At 44.9% G+C, this 25,362-nt stretch overlaps 1 protein-coding gene across 1 annotated transcript in view; it reads left to right on the top strand.

The window, feature by feature from the left end:
- FBXL13 (F-box and leucine rich repeat protein 13) overlaps positions 1-25,362 on the top strand; it is a 127,773-nt gene that overhangs the window by 17,427 nt on the left and 84,984 nt on the right. The window contains exons 2-7 of the mRNA XM_040971222.1: positions 1,100-1,203; positions 2,441-2,531; positions 8,923-8,990; positions 9,588-9,742; positions 13,376-13,485; positions 14,957-15,121. Of these exons, the coding sequence (XP_040827156.1) occupies positions 1,100-1,203; positions 2,441-2,531; positions 8,923-8,990; positions 9,588-9,742; positions 13,376-13,485; positions 14,957-15,121 (693 nt within the window). The remainder of the gene's footprint in view (positions 1-1,099; positions 1,204-2,440; positions 2,532-8,922; positions 8,991-9,587; positions 9,743-13,375; positions 13,486-14,956; positions 15,122-25,362) is intronic.

Raw genomic sequence — 25,362 nt, 5'->3', positions numbered from 1 at the left:
TGCAGGATCAGGAAGAAATCCAGCAGCAGAGAGCCCAGTGTGGGAGAAGAGCCAAACAAAACGTCTGCACTGCCAAGCCTGCGCACACCAGACGTCACTGGAGACCGGAAGAGGAGCCAGGATGTGCTGAGGGAGCAGGCCAGGTGGTCACTGTGTCCCATGCAGAAGTCTACACTGCTTCTGAGTGTCTCATGGATACTTTGAGCAGTCAGTGTCTTCTTTGGGAGGGGGCCTCATTGAGGAAAATAAGAGAGCAGGTAGACTTCTGAGTTCCTTAACCTGTGGTACAAACGTTAACTTAGGGGGAGAAAGGCATTTGTTTCCTTGTTATGCGTACTCTGCCACAGTGTTTCGCTGGAAATGTAAATGCAAACGCATTTTTCAGAGTTCTTGTGTGCATAGTAGGGTTTGGTTTAGTTTTGATTTTGGTAAGCATTGTACCTAAATGGCAATGATAGGGAAAGAGCGAGAGAAATGAGCCAGGGATCAGGAACTCTATTCCAGTCTCTCAGTTGGGTAGCAGGGTCCTAAAAGTTTAGGGCATCTTCCATTGCTCTCTTGGGTATGTTAGGAGAGAGTTAGATCAGAAGTGGAGCAAAGGGGATTTGAGCCAGGGCTCTGATGTGGCATACCAGTGTTGTAAGACGGGCTCACCCTGCTGTGCCACAATGTTACAGTACAAATAGATTTTAATAGCTGGCTTTCCTCACTCACTTTTGTGATCGAATCAGAAGAATTTTCAAACTTAAAATATGGGTTCTTCCTACTTATAAGGGTAGAAACCATGGTGCTAAAACATTACAACCATGTCCTCAGATTAGATGGTATGTAAATAAAGAACTTAATTGTCATTTAATGCACAATACTGTCTAATGATTCTTTGTGTGTGTGGGTGCCATTGTTGATAGATGTTTTGGAGAAGGGAAAAGTAAACTTGAGCGAAACATTGGCACTGAATAAATACAGAGGGGTTTGTGGAGAGCAGGTCTACTCAGAACTTGTCATGTTCTTTGGCTTTTTAATCATATGCATTATTCTGCTTAGTAAGAACACGTAAACTCAGGGATACTGACTTTTTTCTCAACTCTCTTCTTCCCAGGCGCTGTTATGTGGTCTACTTGTCATGCGTCCTAACGACCCCCTGAAATATTTAGAGCAAATGATTATGTACATAATGCAAAATGGACTTCAAAGCCTTGCTTGGTAGGTATTGGTTTGCTTTGTAAGGAGAGAAGCCAAAGGTTTACAGTTTTCCATCAAAGGCCAAGCCTTCGTTGTGCAGTGGTCAGATCAAGGTTTTGCCCGTCCAATATTGGATGCTGTCCAATACCCACATTGGCCAAAGAATCCACCCATAGGCTTGTTCAGGTGCAGAGGCCTCAATAGGAGTAACTTGTCCACCGGTTTGCAACTTGGGATAGACAGGTGACCTCATCGGTAATCTGTGTTCCCTGCATGACTCAGGATGGCAGTGAGGAAAGGGAGGCTTGGGTTTCTTAAAGGAAACAGTGAGAGCTGTGTGTGTGTGTGTGTGTGTGTGTGTGTGTGTGTGTGTGTTGAGGTAGAGGAAGAGGCAGGGACATGCATTGAAAAGCCTCGGGCCCGGCGCAGTGGCGCAAGTGGTTAAGGTCCTCGCCTTGCACGCCCAGGATCCCATATGGGCGCCGGTTCTAATCCCGGTGGCCCCGCTTCCCTTCCAGCTCCCTGCCTGTGGCCTGGGAAAGCAGTCGAGGACGGCCCAAAGCTTTGGGAACCTGCACCCGCGTGGGAGACCCGGAAGAGGCTCCTGGCTTCGGATTGGCATAGTATCGGCCGTTGCGCTCACTTAGGGAGTGAATCATTGGACGGAAGATCTTCCTCTCTGTCTCTCCTCTCTGTATATCTGCCTTTCCAATAAAAAAACTAATTTTTTTTTTTTAAAAAAAGAAAAGCCTTGCAGGTGACTGTGTCTACTATATATTAAAGGGATACCCCTTCCTTTCCACCCCTGACTTCTCCACCTGCTAGAACCAGTGTTTTGGGACAGTGCTGTAGCATAGCAAGCTAATCTTCTGTTCTAAGGCGTCTCATTTGGGCCCTAGTTCCGTTCCTGGCTGCTCCATTTCCTATCCAGCTCCCTGCTTACAGACTGGGAGAACAGTGGAGTATGGTCCAAGTGCTTGGATCCTTGCACCCATGTGGGAGACCCAGAAGAGTCTCCTGGCTCCTGGCATGGCTCCCAGCTTCAGAACAGCTCTGGTCTGGATATTTGGACTGTTTGGGGGAGTGAACCAGTGGATAGAGGACCTCTCTCTTTGTCTCTCTTTTCTCTGTAACTCTGCCTTTCAAATAAAAATAATAAATGTTTAAAACAAACAAAAAGGAACAAGTGATGCAATTATGGAGCTGGGTACTAGGATGTGACATTCTTTTTTGACCTTGTTTTATGGTTTTATTAAAGGGATGAGTGCATTGATCCAGCCATGAGACCAAAAATCCAAAGATTATCCGAAACTTACTTGGAACAACTTTTCGGATTGGATGATCAGTTGGTAATTATTAGTCACTGTACATTTCTAAAATATGTATGTTTATATATATAATTTATATATAAGTTAATTTAAACATATTTCTAAACTATGTGTGTTAACTAAGTTCCCCAGATAGATTTTAGATTTGATAGGAGATGTAACATCTGTTTTTGGAATTGCATGCACCTAGGAAAGTGAAGGAATGTCACACACACACACACACACACACACAGTCACACGCGTACACACACAGTCACACCGGCCGAAACCTCCTCAAATTCCCAAGAAGCACTTGCCCTTGCTTATAAGATCTTTACCCTTTTTCCTCTCATGCTTATTTATAATGTCAAAACAGCTTTATGGACACTGTATTTAGTTTTAAAAAATTATTTTATTAACATGAAAGGAAAATAAGAAAGGAAGAAAGAGCGAGTTCAAACATAAAAGTCAGCTCGGAGTCCCGGCATGGTGGCAGCCCAGTAACTGAAGTCCTCACTTTGCATGGGCTGGGATCCCATATGGGCACCGGTTCTAATCCCAGCAGTCCCGCTTCCCATCCTGCTCCCTGCCTGTGGCCTGGGAAAGCAATAGAGGACGGCCCAAAGCCTTGGGACCCTGCACCTGCATGGGAGACCCAGAAGAAGTTGCTGGCTCCTGACTTTGGATTGGCTCAGATCTGGCTATTGCAGCCACTTGGGGAGTGAACCAAGGGATGGAAGGTCTTTCTCTCTGTCTCTCCTTTGCTCTGTAAATCTGCTTTTGCAATAAAAAAAAATATATATATATATATATATTTTAAGTCAACCCTCTGTAGCTGCTGCTGCTTTGGATCCTTTAAAGAGAACCAGGTAGTAGTGTAGGACTTGAGAACTTCTAGCACAAAAATAGACAAGAAAGTTAACCTAGCCAGCAGCGTGCAAGGAGAGACACACGTGCACCAGCAGGATGCGTGTGAGAGGCTCTGAGTGACCCATCTCCAACCCAGGGCTCGATGTGGGGAAGCCCGGGCAGGGCCTGAGCACCACCACTGGAAATTGAGCAATGAGAAGCCGACTCAGAGCCATGTTCAAAGTGCATGCTGAGAACCGGAAACTGCTGGATCTGTGTGGAAGAAAGGATGGAAAGGAACACAGGGTCCCAGTCTGTGGTCTGTGACAGCGAAATGACAGAGGGTTCGGATGGGTCTGCCAAGCCTGGAGTCGGGTGGAAGCAGCTTGCCCAGCTGCTGGGCAAGTCCTCCTCGTCCAGTCCTTGTTGGTCTTGGCTTGTGGCGTCTGGAGTAATGACCAGCTTTGTCAGCCACGGATGTGTCATCTGCTCTGGGTCAGCCTCAGGAGTTAAGAATTCCGGACCCCTTCTCCACCCCTACACTCCTGGAATGGTTTATCTTTTGTTATTTTCTCACTTGTATACCATTCAAGGACCATTGCTAAAAGGTCTAACATGTTTGAGGACCACTGATGTAGAGATATACAAAGTGAAACATTAGAGGCTGGCACTGTGGCAGAGTGATTAAAGCTGGCATCCTTTATGGACCCTGGTTTGTGTCTCAACCAGTTCTGCTTGTGGTCCAGCTTCCAAGAAGTAAAATGCAGTAGTTCTCAATGTTTCTGATATTTTAAATATAGCGAACTAGATCAATATTAGCTTTACTTTTTCCTCCCCTTTCCTATGCAGTTTCCTATATAGGCTCAACTTGCACTAAGAGGGATTTTTCATGTGTCAGTGAAAAAAAAGTTTTATTTGTTATTATTATTTTTTTTTTTGGAAGAGCATCAGATAGCTTCCATTTGTTGCTGCCTCCTCAAATGCTTGCCTTAGATGGGGCGGAAGAAAGGAGTCAGAAAACAATTGAGGTCTCCTAGGCGGGTGTGCAGGATCCCAGTCGCTGAGGCCATCACTGCTTTGTGTGGTGTGGAAGCTCTAGGGAGGAACACTCAGACTGTAGCACATGGGCGCCCCAGGCAGCATCGTAACTGTCAGGCAAATGTCTGCTCCAGTAAAATATTTCAAATGTTGGGACCGATTCTTTTTTTTTTTTTTCTTTAATATTTTTTTTTTTAAAAAGATTTTATTTTATTTTTATTGCAAAGTCAGATATACAGAGAGGAGGAGAGTCAGGGAGGAAGATCTTCTGTCCGTTGATCCGCTCCCTAAGCGGCCCCAATGGCTGGAGCTGAACTGATCCGAAGCCAGTAGCCAGGAGCCTCTTCTGGGTCTCCCTTACAGGTGCAGGGTCCCAAGGCTTTGGGCCATCCTCGACTGTTTTTCCAGACCACAGGCAGGGAGCTGGATGGGAAGCAGAGATTAGAACCGGCGCCCATAGGAATCCCGGTGCATGCAAGGCGAGGACTTTAGCCGCTAGGTCATCTTGCTGGGCCCAGGACCAATTCTGATTCCCCGTGGACTTCTGAGATTTCTTTGCAAGATTTTATCAAGTTTCGTACTAGGTCTTGTGTACATATAAAACATAAAAATTTTTCTGAGAGAAGAGTGAATACAAGAAACAGGAAGACAGAGTAACCACTAAGAGTCGGGACTGTTTTAATAGTGAAAAGAAAGACCTTTTAATTGTAAGGGGGCGGGGGGACTGGCTCCACAGACTTGGTGCATTTTGTAGGAAATGAAATCTCCAGATGGACCCGGTCAGTAATTGTGAAAGAAGGCATATACAAGGCTTTAAAAAAAGATTCTTTTATTGTGGCAAACTTTAAATACAACCCAGAAGTACATCCAGCTTGAACAATAAGCAGCATTTTGCCAATCTTTGCAGATTTGTTCTACTTCCTGCTGTTTTTGGACTAGTCGAAAGCAAATCCAGAAACCGTATTATTTTATTATTAAATACTTAAGTGTGTATCTCTGCGAGGAAGTGACTTTTTTTTTTTGAGAAAACAAACACAGGACTATTGTCTGACATAATGAAAAGCAGTGATTACTGAATATCATCTAGTGCTAATTATGCCCACATTTATATTCCATGTTGGAGTTTCCCCAGTTGCCTTAAAAATAGCCTAGAAAATTTATTCTGTTCGAATCAGAATGTCTAGAGTGTTGGTTGTCCCTTACCTAATATCGCTGTGATAGACAACATTTCTCCTTTTTTTTTTCTTTCTCCCCCACACCCCCCAAGTCACTTCTTTCTTGAAGGAAATAGACCCTTTGTTCGGTAACACGTCCCACATTCTCCTCGCTTCCTCTGGTGTCATTTTACTAACTCTGTTTCCTGTATTTCCTGCAAGCTGGGAATTACATCAAGAGCCTTGATTCCACTCAGCTTCCCACCCCATCACCCCCGCGCACCCCCCTCCCCGCCCCCCCTTTGTTCCTTGCTGCCAGGAATCCTGCCTGGGGTGTGGAGTTCTTTCTAGCACATTGTATCAGGGTGACACTCCCAGTCCAGTGGACTCACTTTTGGCGAATCTTGTGGATTACAAATCTGTAGCCCGGGTATGGACACTAATCCGATGGCTTCCTAGTTGAATCCTATAGCTGTTTTAGCGTCTCGTGATGGTTTCAGAATATCTGTACCTTGAGTTATCCGAGAGAAGAATATCAAATGCAGTTTAAGAAAATAATTGTGTGCTGCTTTTTTTCCCCCCTCCTTCTCTCTGTAAACCCGACTTTCCAATAAAAATAATAATCACAAATAAAATAGATCTTTTTAAAAAGTTCCACGCAGTTGCTTCTGGGAATCCCAAGGCTGTTAGTGAGCCCCCCGCCCCCCAGGTTCCCTGGGTGTGTCTGTCCTGAATCTGTAAGAGAGGTGCAGAAGCTGCCCTCCTGGCTTTTCTGAGAGCCCTAATGCCTGGTTCAACTCATGCCCCAGGCCTTTGCACCTGCTCCTGCCCAAGATGCCAGTCTCCATGACACAGTTACTATATATCCCCTTCAAGGAAAAGCCACAAACCAAAATCAACAACAGGAAGAAGAAAAGGAATTACCAACACCGTGAAGTTAAATAACATGCTACGGAATGGTCCCCAATGTGGAGCATGTTCCAAGTGTACTGTTAAGTTGTTTCAGTAGTTCTGGAATGCTGTTGAATTTCATTGCTCCAAGGATGAGGAAATCCTTCCAAGATCCACTGGCGGACATAGTCCACCTTAGAATCTTCACTGGCCCAGATACTTGCTCTCAGTGCTTGACTGGGAGACTTATCCAATTTGTCCTGCCCTCCATGATACTAGTCATCATCTCCAGGCCTCAATGAACTGGTTGTCATGTCCGCCATGTGCATCTGGGCATGCCGTCCACTAAGCAACTAAGGAGGCCCAGTTCTGGCATGTGCACTCCACAGTCAGCCCACAGACCCTGCATTCTTGTTTGGAGTTTTGAGCCCGTCAGTTCAGTTGAGAAGGTCTCCAAAGAAACCTCGTTTGACTCCTGGGTGTGCCATCCGGTCAGGCTCAGTCCATCACCTGTGTCAGCTTACACACACGCTGGTGGTTGCAGTTGCTGGGTCAGTTTTGTCTACAGCTCCATCTCTTATGCAAACTAATGGATGCCGTGGCCCAGCTCAACTCTGCCTACCACACACTCAACCTTTATGTATACCAGCAGGAATTACAGCCCCAGTAGGAGTGACCCTCAGTCTAACCAACCCCACTTCCCAGCAGCTGGCAGTGCTTCTGCCTGTCCAGCCAGGTACACACCCCAGCCTTGGTTCTCATGCTCACTGGTGGGAGCTGCAACCCATCAGAGGGGTCCTCATAGTTTCCCTGCTAGACCCACTCTCGGCTCTGGATCTTGCACTTTCCGGGGGGTGCTGCAGTCTGGCTTGACAGGTCGTGCCTGCATTCCTAGTACTTGATTTTGGTGCTGTGGCAAGGCCTGATCAGCCTGCACTCACTCTGGCTCACCTCCCAGTGGCAGATTTTGTGCACACAGGTGAGTGCTTGGCTCAGCCTGAATTGGCCTACTTTCTGCCCTGGCAGGTACTGCAACCTTGCCCGACCGGCCCGCACCCATTCAGGTTCTTACTATTGGGTGCTACAGCCCAGCCACACCTGGTCCACCTCCAGATCAAGCTATTGTGGTTCAGCAGGTGCAGAGATCTAGCCCAGCCTGTCTTACATCCACCCTAGTTCTTATGAGCACCAGTGGGTGCTGGAATTTAGCCCAGTCTGGCACACCCCAGATCCAGTCCACATCCATGCTGAGGCATAATGCAGTCATGTCTAACCCAGTTCGCCTGCCCACATTCTGGCTTTTATGCTTACCAGTGGGGACCACAACCCAGCCAGAGTGTCCCCCTTAACTCCCTGACCGGGCCTGCTCCCAGCCACAGATCTTGTGCATGCTTGGTTGCTCTGACCCAGCCGGCAGAGCTGATCCCCATCTTGGCCTTTGCTCACCAGGAGAATTCTCCAAGCTTCTCTACAGGCCCACTCCCAGACCCATATCTCATATGTGCCAGCAGGTGCTAGTCCTGTATCCAATGAAGTCTTCCCCCTCCATCTTGGCCTCTGTGTATGCTGTTGGATGTTGTGGTCTGACCCACTCTGCACCTTATTCTTGGATGTGCCTGCGGTGCTACAACCTGGGCCAACCTACCCTGTTCCCCACCCCAGTACCCATGAGTGTCGGGGGTTGCATGGTCATGCCTAGCTCAGCCCTTAACCCCGCTTCAGCTCTTGAGCAAACAGTTGGTATGGCAGTCCCATAGGGGTGACCCCTGCCCCCAACCCCAACTCTAGTGTGTGGAGGTGAGTGGTGATTGGTGGTTGATGTTAACTAGCCCAGCTCAGGTCTCCCATGTGGGCAGGTGCATCAGTCTGACCTAGGAAGTCCTCTAGTGTCCCTCCTCCAAACTGCTTGGCCTCAGCGCCCCCTCACTTACCTGCAAGTAGAGTGGCCTTGTTGGCAGAAGTCCCCCAAAAGTCATTCCTCACCTGTAACATACTCCTTCAGGGGTCCCCTCTCCCATACATCCCATAACCCCTTCCCTGATCTAGCCACAGCCCTGGTGCCAGTGAGCACATGGGTTCCCCAGCCCGGTCTTTTGGTGGGGTGGCCTGCTGGTGTGAAGCTTTGCCTGCCCACCTAGGACCCGAGATCCCATCTCCTGGCGTATGTGCCAGCCTTGGACCCTACCTTTCTATCCAGCCAGGACTTAGGCATATTAGCTAATCCTCATGTCCAGTCCTCCAACACAGGCAGCATGCCAGCCGAGTGCTCTAGCACGCCCTCCCCTTCACCCACCTTGGACCCAAATACGAGTGGGAGCCCCCGGGCTCTCTCTGCTCTGGTGCCCACCATCCCCAACCCTGCACAAGTCTCTGCCCCCCGCCCCCCGCACAAGTGCCTGGGAGGATGCCTGGGCACCATGCAAGTGTGGAACAAGGTGCCCAGGCGCTGCAAGAGCAGAGCAAGGCAATCCATCTGACTCTTTTTCAATTATTTATTTTAGGTGACTCCAGAACTGATGATAAAAGCGTGTACCTTTTACACTAGAAATTTAGTAAAAACTCACTTCTGGTAAGAATCAGATTTTTTTTTTTTTGATTTGGGGTGGGTAGGGGTCAAGAGAATATGGTCTTACTATATTATTTACTCCTCTATTGGTTTAAAATTCTTGATCTAACCCATAGGGGCAAAAAGTTTGGCCAATCGTATCGACTTCATTTTTTAAAAATCTACATCCATTTCAAATTATGTACTTCCTTTCAATATAATCAGCTCTCGCCTGGTTAAACCTGTTCTGTCTTACTTCACAGTATGGCTGTGTGTAAGGCTTATAGTCCACTTATCCCAAGTTCTTGGGGCCAGTCTTGTGTTCCTTTTAGATTTCCCCCTTTTTTTCTGCTTTCAACAATGATGAGGGTGATTCTTTCGATAGATTGAGGTTATGACAGCATGACCTCATCTGGTGATTTCTTTTTCTTAACCAAAAAGAAATAAGACGGTTGCATCAGCATCTTCCTGGGTGACTGTCAGAGATGTGGCAGACCAAATGCAATTTGTAGGAGTTTTTGAAGGGCTAAAAGAAGTGCCACTTTATTATGTATCTTCAATTGCTTTGCCAACGTGTTGCCCTGAGATAAACGCGTTCTTTTTCTTACCTTCTGCCTGGAGCATTTGGAGGGATATAGCCATACCTCATGTGAATGAAGATGAAATCCTGGCTGAAAAGATGGAAAAAGCAATAGCACATTATAATTGCAAGCTTCAGAAATCTACATTGTTTTCCTGGCATGTTTTTGTAGAAAATCAAAGAAGAAAACTTAAAGGTAGATCCTTATATGGCAGTTTTGTGTTCCTTTGCCTGTATTATTTTTGTGTTTAGGCAGTTGTCTAGAAGTTAAAGTCAAGCTGTTAATTTGAAATATAGCAGTGTTTTTAAAAAAGATTTATTTATTTTTATTGCAAAGTCAGATATATAGAGAGGAGGAGAGACAGAGAGGAAGAGCTTCTGTCTGATGATTCACTCCCCAAGTGGCCGCAATGGCTGGAGCTGTGCTGATCCGAAGCCAGGAGCCAGGAGCCAGGAGCCAGGAGCCAGGAGCCAGGAACCAGGAACTTTTTTCCAGGTCTCCCATGCGGGTTCAGGGCCCCAACGGTTTGGACTGTCTTCGACTGTTTTCCCAGGCCTCAAGCAGGGAGCTGGATGGGAAACAGGGTTGCTCGGGATTAGAACCGGCGCCCAAATGGGATCCCGGTGCATGCAAGGCGAGGACTTTAGCTGCTAGGCTACCATGCCCAGCTCCAATATTTGCTTTTACAACCTAGGAATTGAATGGCCAATTAAGATGCCTGCATCCCATATTGGAGTACCTGAACTCCCCTGTCTAGTTCCAAACTCTTCTTGCTGGTTTAGAATCTGGGAGGTAGTGATAGTGCTTCAGAGTAGTTGAGTTACTGCAACCCGTGGCTGAGACCTGGACTGAGTGGCAAACTCTGCTTCTGTCCAGCCCAGCTCCATTGCTGACATCAGGAGTCAATCAGTGGAAAGGAATTCCCTAGTTTTATCTTTCATGTAATTATAAACTATTTATTTATTTGAAAGAGGGGAGAGATCTCCTGTCTGCTGATTCATTCCCCAAATGGCTGCAACAGCTGGAGCTGGGCTAGTCTTAAGCTGGGAGACTGGAGCATCGTATGTCCTTCACATGGGCACAGGTGCCTAAGGGCTTGGACCATCCTCCTCTGCTTTCCCAGGTGCATTAGCAGGGAGCCAGATTGCAAGTCTCATATCAACTTTTAAAAATGCATTTTATTGGAATAGAAAGCTGGCATATTTAAAATCAAATGTGACACGTGTTTCCATGTATGTTATGTGTAAATATGAGTGGGTAGCCACCGTCAGCTTCATTTTTACATAATGCACAGCTAATATATTGCGGATATCTACCAAGATTAGCTGGTGTCATAGAGAGCCCTATCTTCCTTGCAAATCTTTTATGTAATAAATACATGAAGAAACAGAAAGAATATCACTCTCTCTGATTTAAGACCTGGTGGTTGCAGTGGGTGCACAGTGTGTGTGTGTGATTTTATGGCGGGGACCAAGAGCTACAGCCTTTTGCTCAGACTTGCAGCGGCTCAATCACTGATTTATGGCAGTGGCAAGCCAGAGACTCCAGTTGGTCTGCATCTCAGACAAAGCGGTCCCTCCAGAGATGTTTGCATCAGACAAGTTCAGAACTGCTTAACTGGCTAACTAGAATCTCCTGAGGTTGGACTGGTCGGTGATGACCATGGACGCGGTTGCCTGGACATGGGGTCGGCCTCTCTGCCGATGTGTTTTGCTCTGTGTGGCTGGGTTCTTTCTACTGCTGCTCACCATCTGGGCCTTGCTGTGCAGCCGTTGCTTCCTCCTTCCTGTGTGTCTCACTTTTCCTTTCCTTCTTTCCGGGCCTTCCTCTCCGTTGCTCCCTGACTCCATCTCTCACACGTTTTGTTGTTGTCTCTGTCACCCTGTCCCTTCCTCTCCTGTAGCCTGACCCCGTAAATCTGCCAAAGCTCTCTCCTCACATCTCCCCCTTCTGCTTTCTTTTGCCCAGGATGCCATTCTGTCACTCCTTCTCCATATTCTCCACCTGCTATTCCTTGCCCTTCTTACCTTTCACCACTACATGGCATAGAAGCACATGTATGTATGTATATGTCCATGTATATATACACACATACTATAAGGAGCATATATATATACACACACATATATATATTAAGATTTGCCTAATACATTTTTTCCTTATTTACTTTTTCTTTCTCTTACACTCTACCTTTCAAATAAATATTAAAATATTGTGTAATGTTTGCATACATACACACACACGTGCACACACACATACATAGAGAGGGGGAGAAAGAAATTTCCACCTGCTGGTTCATTCCCCAAAAGGCCACAATAAACCAGGCTGAAACCAGGAGCCAGGATCTCCATCAGCGTCTCCCACATGGATGCCTGGAGGCCTAAGATACCCTCTCCTTTTAGTCCACAGGCACATGATCAGTAGACAGCACTAGAAGCATAGCAGCTGGGACTCAAACCGGCACTCTCATAGCATTTGCTGGCATTGCCAGCAGTGGTTTAAGGTGCGACCCCTAATTGCACGGTATTTAAAAGAAAAAAAAAATCTAAAAACAATTTGTTCCCAAAGTGTGAGCGTCAGCAGAATCCATGTAAAATCCAGATATCCTGCTTCTTTTGAGAAAACAGAACGAACCGAAGACTAAGCAATGGCTACTACCAGTACTGGGTATCTGTTTCCCAGAGGACACAGTTGGCTGCGGCTACGAAGCCACTGCTTTCAGTGAGTGGTTTTCCCGGCCTGCTTTAGTCATCCTTTCTGGCCCAAGTATGTGAGCAGTGGTCGGGAGAAGTCATATAAGGAACCCGTTAAACAATGGAGCATACAATTCCATTCCAAGGCGCTGGACCTGAATACAGCCCCATGATTGTATTTCTTATGAGTCAGTTTGGAAATTCTGACTTGATGCCAAGTAGATTTGTTTTAAAAAATTATATAGGTTGTGGGATTTCTCTTGCATCTGTTACAGGTTAACATCTGTGGGCAAAGGGGATGTTTTACAAGTAAAGTTACAGGTGTCCTATCTCGTGCTATCCAAAGTCGTTGGCTGCTGGGATGGGTGTTGTGGCACAGTGGGTGAAACCACGAATTGGACCGTTGGTTCGGCTCTCGACTATTTTTTTGCTTTCTATTCAGCTTCCAGTTAGTGTCTCTGGGAAGCCGTGCATGATGGTTCACGTGCTTGAGTTCATGCCACCCTGGGGCACATCTGGATGGCTCTCCGTCTGTGACCTGATTCAGCCTTGGCCGTTGGCCGGCATTGGGGAATGAACCAGTGGCTGGAAGATCTCTCTTTCTCTGTTTTGTTCTCTCTTTCTGTTATTCTGGAAAATATTTTCAAAGCAGTAATGAATTTCAGATATAATGAAATCAAAAGACTGGGGCTGATGTTGTGGTACAGGGGGTAAATCATGCTGCCTGTGACACTGGCATCCCCGAAGGGTATTAGTTCACATTCCTGATGCTCCACTTCTGATCCGGCTCCCTGCTAACAGCCTGGGATAAACACCAGAAGACAGACAGCCTAAGAACTTGGGCCCTACCCAAGTGTGAGGGATCTGGTTGAAGCTCTTGGCTCCTGGCTTCCACTTGGTTCATCCTTGCCTGTTGTGGCCGCATGGGGACAGAATCAGCAGACAGAAGATCTCTTTGTCTCTCCCTCTCTCTATGTAACTGTGGGTTTCAAGTAAATAGATTTTTTAGAAATACAAGCAGAAAACCCCAAAGATGATCAGACACAATATTGGTTCATTATAAATATGATAGAATATCAAATCACTATGTTTAGAAATAGTTTTGACATCAGCAATCTAATGTTATTTCCTTTAGAAGTACTCCTGCGGGTTCAACAGCTGCTGTATTGTCACAAGCTAAAAGTTATCCTAAGAAACTGGCGGGATAAAGCAAGACACAAGGCTAAGAAGAGAGAAGATGAGCTGGTATTGTATATTTCATGAACTTAATTTTTAAAAAAATTTGGATTTTCTAGTTATAATCATGCTGTCTCAGATAATGATGCCACGTGTGGGAAATACTAAAATCCCGATTATGAAGTACTTTTTTGGGGGGGTGGGGTGGGGCAGGGGCTTTGTTCTTTTACTTAATAATTTAAATTTTACCTCAGCCACCCTGAATATTTCTTAAGAATTTTAATTATTTCATTTGAATTATGAACATCAAGAGAAAATCTATTTTTTAAACATATTGATAAAGAAACTAAGAATCTTGTTGAAGGAATATTTTGATGGATAGGTAGATATTATATGAAAAGTGAACTGATATAATGGAGAAATAAATGATAAAGATTGAATAAACTTTTTTCTAGATAAAGTTACATTACTATCCCTTTTCAGTGTCCAATAAATTGCTTAATGTCAAGTGTTTTTTTTTTTTAAAAATTACCAACCTAAAGGATTAGTCTTACCAGATATATCCCCTAGAAATTAAAGCAGTTGATAAACAGAATTCAAGGAAGCCACTTAGCTATCCGAATGTTATCACTTTGTGTTGTTCTAGAATGTTTGGGGTAACTTGTAGGATCGAGCGTAACAGCGTGTTGCTCTCCACCCCCTGTGATCCCGTGCTGTGGCTGCTCCACTGCCTCCACAGCCTTTCTCCCACGCGTGGGTCGAGCAGTGCCTGTAATTAGGAAGATGCCAGCTGTCCTGACACAGTGGGTTGTCAGTGGTTCTGGTCCTGCGGGAACCTGTTGGCCGTTAGGTCTGGAGGGTACCTGGACATACTTGTATATGTGTATATAAAGTGCTTAAAATTTTGTAGAAAACAAAGCTAAGAGAGAAGTTTATTTGGGCACAGACAATTTTTGAGATGTACACATGATTTTTAAAATTATATGCCTTTTCCATGTGCTTTTTGAAGATACCTTATATGTATGTATGTTAAAAACTTTCCATGCAAATAAATTGATCTCAATTTTATTTTCCAAACTTTTTGAAGTATCTGCCTATATGTGTATGTCTGTGGGTATGTGGGGTGGTGGTAAAACACTTGCTTACCCTTAGAGCATATTCTTTAGAGTGTCCAGGAATCTATCAAAAGTTAAAACAGGAATTTACAGCAAGAAGCTGGGTGAGTTTCCATAGAATTCTCTGACTCCTGTTCTGTGCTAACCGCCTTCTTTCTGTGGTCCAGGTACAAATCCCACCCTTACCAGGACATAGATTTTTTTTTGTGTGTGTGTGTGGGCATCCTCTCTGTGTAGAAGGAGACATGCTGAAATCTGTGTGGTGGCTGCTGTGGCAATACCCTGTGACCACTGGGAGAAAAGACACTGAATTCAGGCAGTGGTGTGGGACTGTAATCTGTCATTGAGTCAAGCCCTGTGCTTTGACTGCGTTATCTCCCAGATCCCCGAGGTCTCATGGAGTTCGTAAATGATTTTCATCGCAGATATTAAAACACGAACGGCAGCTGAGAAGATGGAAAAGTAGATTGAAATTGAAAATCAACGATGAAAGAACCAGTTCGCCAGAATTAAGTTCGTCTGAAGCCTCTTTGTTAGGGGACTTTCCAGAATGCGACGTTGCGCTGTTACCTGAAAGAGCGTTATTACAGGTTTGTATGGACTTGTTAAAATACATCAGACAGTACAGTCTGCTTCCTGATGTATAGCATGGAGTCAGGATACAGTCAGCTGGGCTGCTCTGGCCAGAGCTAGGCTGGTTCGAAGCCAGGCACCAGGAGCTTCACATGAGAGGGAGCTGGATCAGAAGTGGAGCAACTGGGATTCAAACCAGTGCCCATATGTGATGGTTTCACTGCGGGCTGCAGCTTTTACCTGCTATGCCACAGCACTGGCCGCTGGGATGATTTCTTAATGTGATTTTTGTTGCTTCCTGACCAAGGCACTCAATTGTCGAGACTCCTGGGAGTCTGAGACCTTGTCCTATTCAAGTGAGTCCCTGGATTTGCAAGCATACGTAAAATATTGATCAAGGGAATGAATACATCATTTGAAAATGACCTCTTGCTGCTTGATGTTTAGGTTAAGAAAGATGGTACAGGTTTACAAAATGAAAGCATCAAGGTTTTCTACAGGCTGTTCCCTGTGTGTATGTGTGTGTGTGTGTGTGTGTGTGTGTGTGTGTGTGTGTAAGGAAAGTACCTAATCAAGGATTCATAAGTAGGCAGAAAAAGTGAAAGTCTGATAGCTGTACAAATATCTTGAGGGTGCATGTTTGGCATGGTGCCTCATGTGTTGGTTCTATGAAGCGGCGTGAACGTTCTGTCCCTAGGGTGGCTATTTAAGCACGGTGCTCTGAGTTCAGTGATTTGCAGCTCTATCAGCTAGTCCTCACGTCACCTACCAGTATAAGAGGCATGATTCAGGGTGTGATGTCAAGAAACAGGCTATTTGTTTCCTCTTTCACAAACTGAGCCTGGCTGTCTACAGTGCCAGCGAAACCTAGTCCTTGTATCTCTCATCATTACACATCTCTAGGGTTTTCATGCTGTCGTCTTTGGTTACAATGTGGCATCCCTGCCTGTATCTAGCCTCATGAGGCCAGAAGGGGGAAAAGCGCCCTGGTGGGAGAGGGGATGGCTGTCTTTCCTTGATTGTTAGGAAATCCGGTTTCTCCAACACTTCACTTTCACTGATGCACTTTAGGCAAGAACTTTGTCACAAGGCCATGTCTTAACTGCTAGGGAGGAGGGGGCATCCCATGGGGGTTGATCAGCAGTCTTGGCCTCACTGAATGTGGATTTGAACTGCCAGTTAGTAATATCTAAAAGGCCATTCCTCCTTGGCCAGGAAGAGCTTAGGGGAGCTGCAGTAAGAAAACCAACACAAGGACAAAGAAACCAACAGGACAGATTCGAGGGGAGCAAGTGCTGTGGAGGAACTCTGGACCAATGGGCTTCCCTCTCCCAAACCTCTGTGCTGAAAAGGGACCAGAGAAATCCAAACTACTAAGAATCATATTCCTCAAGTCAGCAAACCATCTCCTGCTGGGATTCGGGGCCAAGAAGGTGCTTCAACAGTGCCGACTCGCTATGTGTGTGTGTATTTTCTCATTGGCCATCTTTTGGTTTGGCGATACAGCGGTTGAAGATCCAGGGTGGAGACTTGGGGAGAAGTGGGTTTACATCCTGCCTGTTTGACTATGGGCAGCTTCAACACTGTTGGCCTTTGATCATTACAATTTGCCCCCATCAAACCATAAACGACCAGGGAAGAATTTATGTTGGACTTAATTGAGGTTTTAGAATTCACTTTGGTTAAAAAGATCTCATTTTGTTGTGGGATGAGAGGCCCTGGCCTGGGATCACGAAGACTCCTGGCTGAATAGTTTGGCTTCTTGCCTTCTCGCGTGCAGGAAGGCAGCCAGAAGATGTAGAGGGAGGTGAGCAGGAAAGCTGGATGTATTGACAGACCCAAGGGTGAGTGCACTCTGATATTGGTGGGAACAGCCTCGTGAGAGGGACTTGCCCTCACCTAGTCTGGCCTTGTCCTTTTTATAGGATAAGATGTGATGCTCTGGGCAGGGCCTGGTTGAATATTCCAAGTAGGCAGGCTTTGGGTGGGTCCGTAGTGTACCTGTGGGGTCTCCAGCAAGGTGTCGTGCCATCTGGTGCATGATATAAAGTGAGTCTTAGGTGCCTGATGAGGAGTGGGTGTGTCGAGCCTTCACCCTGTTGAATCAGCTGGGCCATTTATGCAGCTCGAGTGCTGGGAGTCCTTAGCTGCTTGTGGCTCATTAGCTATCTGCCTTCCCATCTCTGTTTCATCACACTGGAAACTGAGAGGGAACACTGCTCAGGACAGTGAAAATCATCCTCAGGTTTTGCATTTTATGTCTTGGTTTCTGATGTTAAATCACAGGTCATGACTTGTGCTTCTGGTGCCCTTGTCCGCACCAGGTGCTTCTATACCCAGACCCTCATAGACAGGAAATAGAAGATACAGAGCCCAAGGGGCTCATAATTATGGGATCTGACGGAGTGCTCAACAGGTAGCATGGTCCAGTTAAAACAGAACTCAGAAATTTTTGGAAAGCATTTGCCTTTTGCAGGAGGGACAGCTAAAGGGCTGAGAAATGATGACACATCCCCAAAGTCAGATAACTACAAAAACAGAACCATGACCCTGGGTTTCCTGTCTTCTTGGCTAACGTGATAGTTATTGCATCTTTTTTTTTTTTAAAGTTTGTTCATTTTCATTTATTTGAAAGCCAGAAGGGCAGGGATAAAGAGGGGGGAAAAAAGGAGATCTTCCATCTGCTGGTTTAACTCCTCAAATGCCTCTAACAGCCAGGGCCGGGCCAAGCTGAAATCAGGAGGCAGGAATTCCATCCCAGTTTCCCATCCGAGTAGTATACAACAAGTATTAGAGGAATTATCTGCTTCCTCCGAGGCGCGTTAGCAGGAGGCTGGCCTGCAAGCAGAGAAGTTCCAATCCCAGGCACTCTTATTTGGGATGCAGGTGGTCCAAGTGCGAATCAACTTGCTAAATCACAATGCCCAACATGTATATAGCCTTTATATCTTTCTGTTATTATTTTTTTTCTTTCATTAGCTTTTGAAGACTGCTAAGGAAATAAAATATTTGTGGATACTTTACTGAGGTGATAAAAGTAATAGTGAATATCCATTACATATTTTTAGTTGCACTCCCCTTCAATATACAAGAATAACTTTTTGCTTGTTCATATAGTTAAACTTTTATATGACATTAAAACACAATGTCATTTTTATCGAGACAGCCTCAAATTTATCCCAGTCAAATATATTGTGTGCAGAGTGTCCATTAAAAATACATAGTTAATGGCAGAGTGAATTTATATCATGATGCACACTGGAAATTAATTCTGACACTAATATATTGAAGGGTTGAGCTTATTGAGTTTATACAAGAATAGATTTGCAAAGGTAATTTTTAATAATCATACAGGCGTTTTGAAAATATCATTCAATTTGGAGACCAATCTGGTTGACGAATTTTCAGTGGACTTGATGTTAAAAAGAGTATAAAAAAACACAGAAGTGTAATATGAGTTGGATTTGCAGTTTATCTGCAGTTTTTGGAAGTGCTAGTGTTAAAGTAAATTTCAGATTTGTGCCTTATAGGCTGTCTAATGTGTTCTTAAGAAGTAGTTGGAAATAAAAAAGTGAGCTAGGATGCAATTTGAAGTTACTTTGGAAAGATGCAAACTTTTAGGCTGTTTCTTTAGATTCAGTTACATCAACTGGTTGAAACAAGTCAGGCTTTGTTTCCAGCTGTTTCCCAGAGTATCATTCGCTCGTTAGCAAATGCAGCCTTGTTAGCAGATGGTAAGACTCACACCCTATCGGCCCAAATACTGGCCTAACCCAGAGGCAGTGGGAGGATTGGCGGAGACCATTTTCCGTGAAAATGCAAGTTTATTTCCCCCCTCTTCTGTGTAGTTTGGCACAACACACAGAGAAAGGCCTTATGTTGATGAATTAGCCCAGTCTACAGAGTGTGGTTAACTCATGCAATTGCCTTAAAATGTGAAATGGCTCGCTTGGTTTGCTCTAAGTGTTGTGTGAGGTTGTCTTTTATTTTAAACAACCTTGACTTTGTAACAGATCCGCAGCATGTGGACTTGCAGTTATCAAATCACTTTCAGGTTTTACACTGTGCCGTTGACTCATCTTCTCACTTAGGCAGCAAAAGCCCTGGACAGCTATTAGAACTATTACCATTGTGTGGAAGAACCAGATGGCCCAGGCCTGTGGAGTTCTGTGACTTGGAAAGGTAAAATAAAAGAGTATTATTCTCAGTGACTTCTCAAATCCATGTTTTGATAACCTCAGAGGTCAGTCTGATCTTAATTCACCAGAGCAGAGAGTGGTTCCAGGATTCATGGCTGTGTACCTTCTGAACTTCAGATAAGGGAAGTTTCCAGAACCACATGGTTGCATCAAGGAACTGTGTGTGTTGGCTGGAATTGTGTGGGCGAAAAAAACACATGAAACAAAACATCTAAAAATTGCTCTAGGGACAGTTTTATTTTTGGTGGAAGGCTGCTCTAAGCAGCTCTAAGACCTCATTTTCATCACATTAGCCTTAATTGGTAATGTCAAGTTGAAAGAGCGGACAAATGATTCTGATCTGAAGTTTTCCCGAATTTTAAGTTGTAGAAGAAGGGACCATTCACGTATCAAGATGGAGCAGATGAGAGGTGCAAAACCACATCACGGAAAGAGGCGGTCACTTTGAAAGCTTAAAGTCTGGGTGGCTGATTCCGTTTCTGGCTGTGTCTGTAGGCATCTGCTTAATATTTCGTCTTTTTGAGTTAGTTTGTCTGTAAAGAAATAACGTGCTGTTGTCTGCTGCATTTGCTATAGTGAGGAGTCAGTGGATCAATGCCTATGAGGCACTCAGAGTGAAGCCTGGCGTGCAGGGCCTTAGCAGTGGCAGCTACTGTTGGTAACATGTTAGACATGGAAGGGTAGGTGGTGGAGAAGCCGTTGGTTAAGAGGGCAGGAGGGCTAGTTGTGAACTAGCTCTGAACTCAGATCTGGATCGGGAATTTGGCCCAGGGTGACGATGCCAGTTGGGATGCCTGTGTGCCATCCCGGAGCGCCTGGGTTCAGTTCCCAACTCTGCTTGGGACGCCAGCTTCCTGCCAGTGCAGGAAGTGCACTGCCAGATAGCAGCGATGAGCCTGGAGACTGCCACCACGTCGGAGTCCTGGATTCGTTTCTGGCTCTTGGCTTCACTCCAGCCCTGGATGTTGTAGGTGTTTGGGGAGTAAAGTCGTAGACAGTAGTATTTTCTTTTTCTCTCTCATACCAATAAATACATATGAATTAAAAAATAATAATACCAACTACAGACTGCTGACTTTGTCAGCTTACAAAGGGCATCTAACTTCTTTCAGCTTCAGCCGAAAGGCCTTGAAAATCCTTAACAAAGGATATACATTTGTATTTTCTTCTGCAAAATGAGCTTGGCCTCCGGGGTCACTTCTAACTCTAAATGTCTGTGTTTGAACCTCAGGTAGAAACACTCCCTGCAGGAGAAGGACAATGTCAGGAAGCATTGCAGGAAGTTCTAGATAGGACTTCCCCAAGCTCTCATCCCTGCGTGGAGCAGAGCTCCATCTCACTGCTAGCCTGGCTTTTTCTCAGTACATAAAATGGCACCTGATGTGGCAGTGGTGGACGTCTAGGCCTGTTGGCTATTAGGTCTGGTGGCCACCCAGACATATTTTGAGTAGAATCTACAGGATGCCAAGTCGGTACTATTTTCCCTGTGGACCAGTACAATGCGTTGAGCTGGAAAAGAATGTTCTCATGGTTTAGTGCAAGCGCAACTCACTGTTGTCCCTCCAGCCCTGGTCCGCCCGCCCCAACACTCTCCCTGCTTTTTCTTCAATACACAGAATGCCACAGAATGGCATAGGTGTGACTGCTATCTTCATTGACACAATCTCTTGAATGCTGGGTGCCCTGCTTTCTTTTATTAAAGCTTTATTTATTTTTATTTGAAAGGCAAATTTTATAGTGAGAGGAGGAGAAATAGAGAGAGAGAGAGAGATCTTCTATCCTCTGGTTTACTCCCCAAATGACTATAGGATCAGAGGTTAACTGATCTGTAGCTAGGAGCCATGGACTTCTTCCCAGTCACCCATGTGGGTGCAGGGGCTGACGGACCTGGCCATCCTCCATGGTTTTCCCAGGCTATAAGCAGAGAGCTGGATCAGAAGTGAAGCAGTGGGGACATGAACTGGAGCCCATGTGGACCATTGGGACCAGCAGGCAGAGGACTAGCATGCTATGCCACTGCCCGGGCCCTGGTTTCTGAGCCTAGCTTCCGTCGCTGGACCCATGAACCTCAAGGCAAACCTCTTGGTCATTGGTTGCCACTGCTTTCTGCTATCATCTATTAGATGGCCTGCCACCTCCTTGGAGACTGTGAATTGGAACGTAGTGTAGTGTTTCTCATCAGTTTCCATTCCTGCCTCGAGTCTGAAGAAATCCTCCTACATCTTACTCCCCCAACTCCCATAGACCGGCAACACTTTCCCATTTTATTGACCCCGTTCTTCTCCCAAAGTCCAGAAGTTTTGTCCCACTGCTTTGGTTTCCAACTTGGCTGGAAACTGCTACTTGTGGTCTTTTCATGTAAATGCCCTGAAAGTATTAACATAGAGATTTCGACATCTTCCCACATTGACCTTCACCAATAAATAGAGCAGAAGAAAATCTTTCAATGGATCATCTACCAAGTGCTTGTCTGCTGGCTACAACCAAAATGAGTTGATGGTGAGATATTGTTCCAGGTGGATGTGGAGCCTCTGTTTACTGGATTCTCCATAATTCTAGGTGTTGTTTGGACAAGCTGGCTTACCAGGTATTCCTTTATTAATCTTCACAGCTCAGGAGATTGAATAGCATGCTCATTTCATGTTGAGAAGACATAGTATGTTTAGTATAAGTATGTCTTGTGTAGTACATGGCATGCCCTTGTGGTGAGAATATATTCACTGTCAGAAACTCAACTTTTATTGGATATCATTTATTCTGTATGGCACCGCTCTCCAACGCAGGTGGAGCTGGAAAATGGTATTTGGCAATTCAGGGGTGAAATAAGCCTTTTGAGATGGGGGGGTCTAAAAAAATTTTGACCTAGTACATTTTCCCTAGTATGTGACTGTGTCTATGCTTGAATTCGTTTTGGACCAAAATGAGGAGATCTCTATTGGAATACAAGCCAACAATCCTGCCTTACTTATGTCATTGTCATTCTCTATTTTAGCACAAGCAGTTCCTGTTAATGCTGTTCAATTTTATCTTGTTGATTTTGGTTCCCATCCCAATAATCATTAGTTTAAATATTCCAGCCTTGTGGAACCCACCAATTTCATAAACAGCCTTGTCCACATTGAAAAAATTCAGCAGAAATCCTACCAGTCTTCCCTCTAGCGGGGTTGTTTATGTTGCCTATGAGCTGTGAAATGTCTCTGAGTCTTTCTTTGCTAGCAATCCCTCCACACTGTGTGTGTCCGTTAAGATTTTTCGTTGTATGACATGCGGGGTGGTTTGTGTCCTGATGGCCGGTTCAATTACGAGCATGTACTGGGATGGTAAGGCATGGTCCCTGGAGGATTTGGCTATAGCTCCAGCCACGTGGTAAGTGTGGGAGGATTCCAGTCTGGTGAGCCCTGCATGAGAATAGTAGACAGGTGCGATTGGGAATGAAACCAGCCACAGGAGCTCCTTGTCTCTATGCCCGTCTAATTAATTAAGAAGAAAGAAAATAAATGCAGGCTTTATCTTGAGTGTAATATAGAGATAGGGATTCAAAGGTCTAGGGAGATTGCAGTGTTAATCTTTTACATTCACCCCTCCTGGAACTATCCAGAAGACACTTTTCATCACTTCTGTGAAAACAAAAAATGTGAGGGAACCTTGGTATCCTCAGAGAGCTTTGCTATATAGTTTAAGTGTTTTTTTTAAAAAAGAGCTATTTTATTTGAAGGGCAGAATTACAGAGAGAGGTAGGGAGAGAGGGAGGGAGAAAAGAAAGAGAGAGAGAGAGAGAGAGAGAGAGAGAGAGCGAGAAAGCCACTCCCTCCTCATCTCCTGGGGCTGGGCCAGGCCAAAACTAGGAGGCGTACACTCCATCTCTGTTTTTCGTGTGGGTGGCAGGGGTTCAGATACTTCGGCCATCTTCTGTTTTCTCAAGCACATTAGCAGGGAGCTTAATCAAAAGAGGAGCAGCTAGGACTTGAACCTGCACTCCTTTAGGATACAGGCAGCTTGACCTGCTACACAGAATGGCAATTGCTATGGTTTAAGTCTTCAAATTAGATACCATTTATACACCCTAGAGTTACATGATTGCATGCACTATTAAATAGTAATGGTAATGCCTCCTTAGCAACTACTTACTTTCCAAAGGCTTTCTCATGTGTACCTGCCAGCTCATTCTGCAAGGGCGAAATGCTAAGTTTGGTCAGTTCAGGATATTTCTAAGGTGGTGTAGTTCATTGCTTAAAGCCACTGCTTGGGACACCAACATCCCGCATGGGGTGAATTTGCCAGCAAAAGTGAATGATACCATTATTACAGTCAGGTAGGTTATGAATGGAAACTATCCAATAATTACCTGTAGGTATGTCATGAACTGATATTGTATTCCAGGCAGGATTGGCAGGCAGAAATAATCCATCCTTTTAGAATGGAGTAATGTTTTGGTGGGAATTGTGTAAGAACACAGATCCTAAATGGAGAAAGCCAGAACATGAATTCTAAACAATGCAGAACAGAAGGAAGTATGACCTGCTTCTCCAGATACCTCTTTTGAAGTCCTGACATTCAATGTAGTGGTTTTAAGAGGTGCAGCTAATTAGGGTTGGATGACCTCATGAGAGTGGAATGTCATGAAAGAGATTATAGTCCTGGTGAGGAGAGCACACAGAAGGTGGCCACTGTAAACCAGGAAGGCGGACTTCACTAAGAATGCAGTTTGCCTGCACTCCGATGTTCAACTTTCCATCTTCGAGAATTGTGAGAAACGTCTGTTGTTGAAGTCCCCCAAGCTATGTTATTTTTTTTTTTTCTTTGCAACCTGAGTCAACCAAGATGTTTGTTAATCTAGAATGGATAATATAACCTCCCTAGTCTTTGGTTTCCTAGTCTTGTAATTGCGAGATAAAGCTGTGAGTGATAATGTTTGCCAGTGAGCCAGCCAATGTAAAATCTCATGCAACTGATATTAAACACTGGTGGGAGCAAGTCAGGTGTGGCTCTGCCTTGACATTCCACAGTCATTAGTCCAAGCTGTCCGACACCCACCTAAATTACTAACGAATGCTTTAATATGTTCACACAGAACTCTATTTTTAATCTCTGGAAATTTTGAAAGTTGCCTCTTTTTTGGGGAATGCAGTGCTGCCAAAAAAAAAAAAATCTTGGGGGAATTTTCATTTATTTCTGTCCTTAAATTTGGCTTCCCATGAGTGTATTTGTTTTGATTATATAAGTAGCCCTCAAAATAGGAATGACCAAAAGAAGGGCACAGGTTAAGAATTTCGTTTGCTCTGAGAGACCTTGAAGATACTATGGACCATGAAGGTTAAGCTCCAGAGGAGCTGGCAAGCAGCTCAGTATGGATTTTCTTGACTGGCAAAGTGGTGAGGGGCATCCACTGTGGGACTGACAGATTTTACTGGAAGCCAAAAACTGCTCGTCCCCTTTGCTTTTGTGTGGACCTCCATCTAAAAATGGTTTTTATGTTGCATAATGTCAGAGTGGAAAAAAAAAACCCACAAGGAAACAAACCTACCTGCCTACCTTTTGGAGGGAACACTTGCTCAAGGAGTTAACACTGCCTCTACCTCCACAGAGTTTAAAAATATTTGCTACCTGGCTGTTTTCAAGAACAAATTTATTTGGCACCAGGTCCGGAATTAGTCATCTAAAAATCTGGTCTATCAGCAAGCAAGAATTAAAAAAAAAAAATCGAAGAGTTCCTGAAATTAAGATATTAAGCCGGGATGCTCAGGGGCCAAGAGCATGTGCTGTGGGCTTGGAGGATCTGTTGGGAAGAGGGTGGGAAGCTGTTTATCACTTAAGAAGCCATCGCTGTGCCTCTTGCTTGCTAACAGAACCTTGTTAGGCTTCAGGAACTCACTCTCCATGGGCATCAGGAGAAAGCCTTCCCATGGCTAGCCCACCTGATCAGCTAGTTTCAAAGTATAAAAACCACGACTTTCCACCAATTCCCTAAAATTCCAGCCTAGAACTACAGGGTGCCACCGAAGAGTTTGTTAGTTCCAAATTTGAAATACTTTCCAGAACAAGAAAATGACTCCCAATTT

The sequence above is a fragment of the Ochotona curzoniae genome, unplaced genomic scaffold (genome assembly GCF_017591425.1).
Source record: "Ochotona curzoniae isolate NIBS_2020 unplaced genomic scaffold, NIBS_Ocur_1.0 contig_21, whole genome shotgun sequence".
Classification (NCBI taxonomy): Eukaryota; Metazoa; Chordata; class Mammalia; order Lagomorpha; family Ochotonidae; genus Ochotona; species Ochotona curzoniae.
The sequence above is the reverse complement of the archived record's forward strand: the minus strand, read 5'-3'. Positions and strand labels throughout refer to the sequence as shown.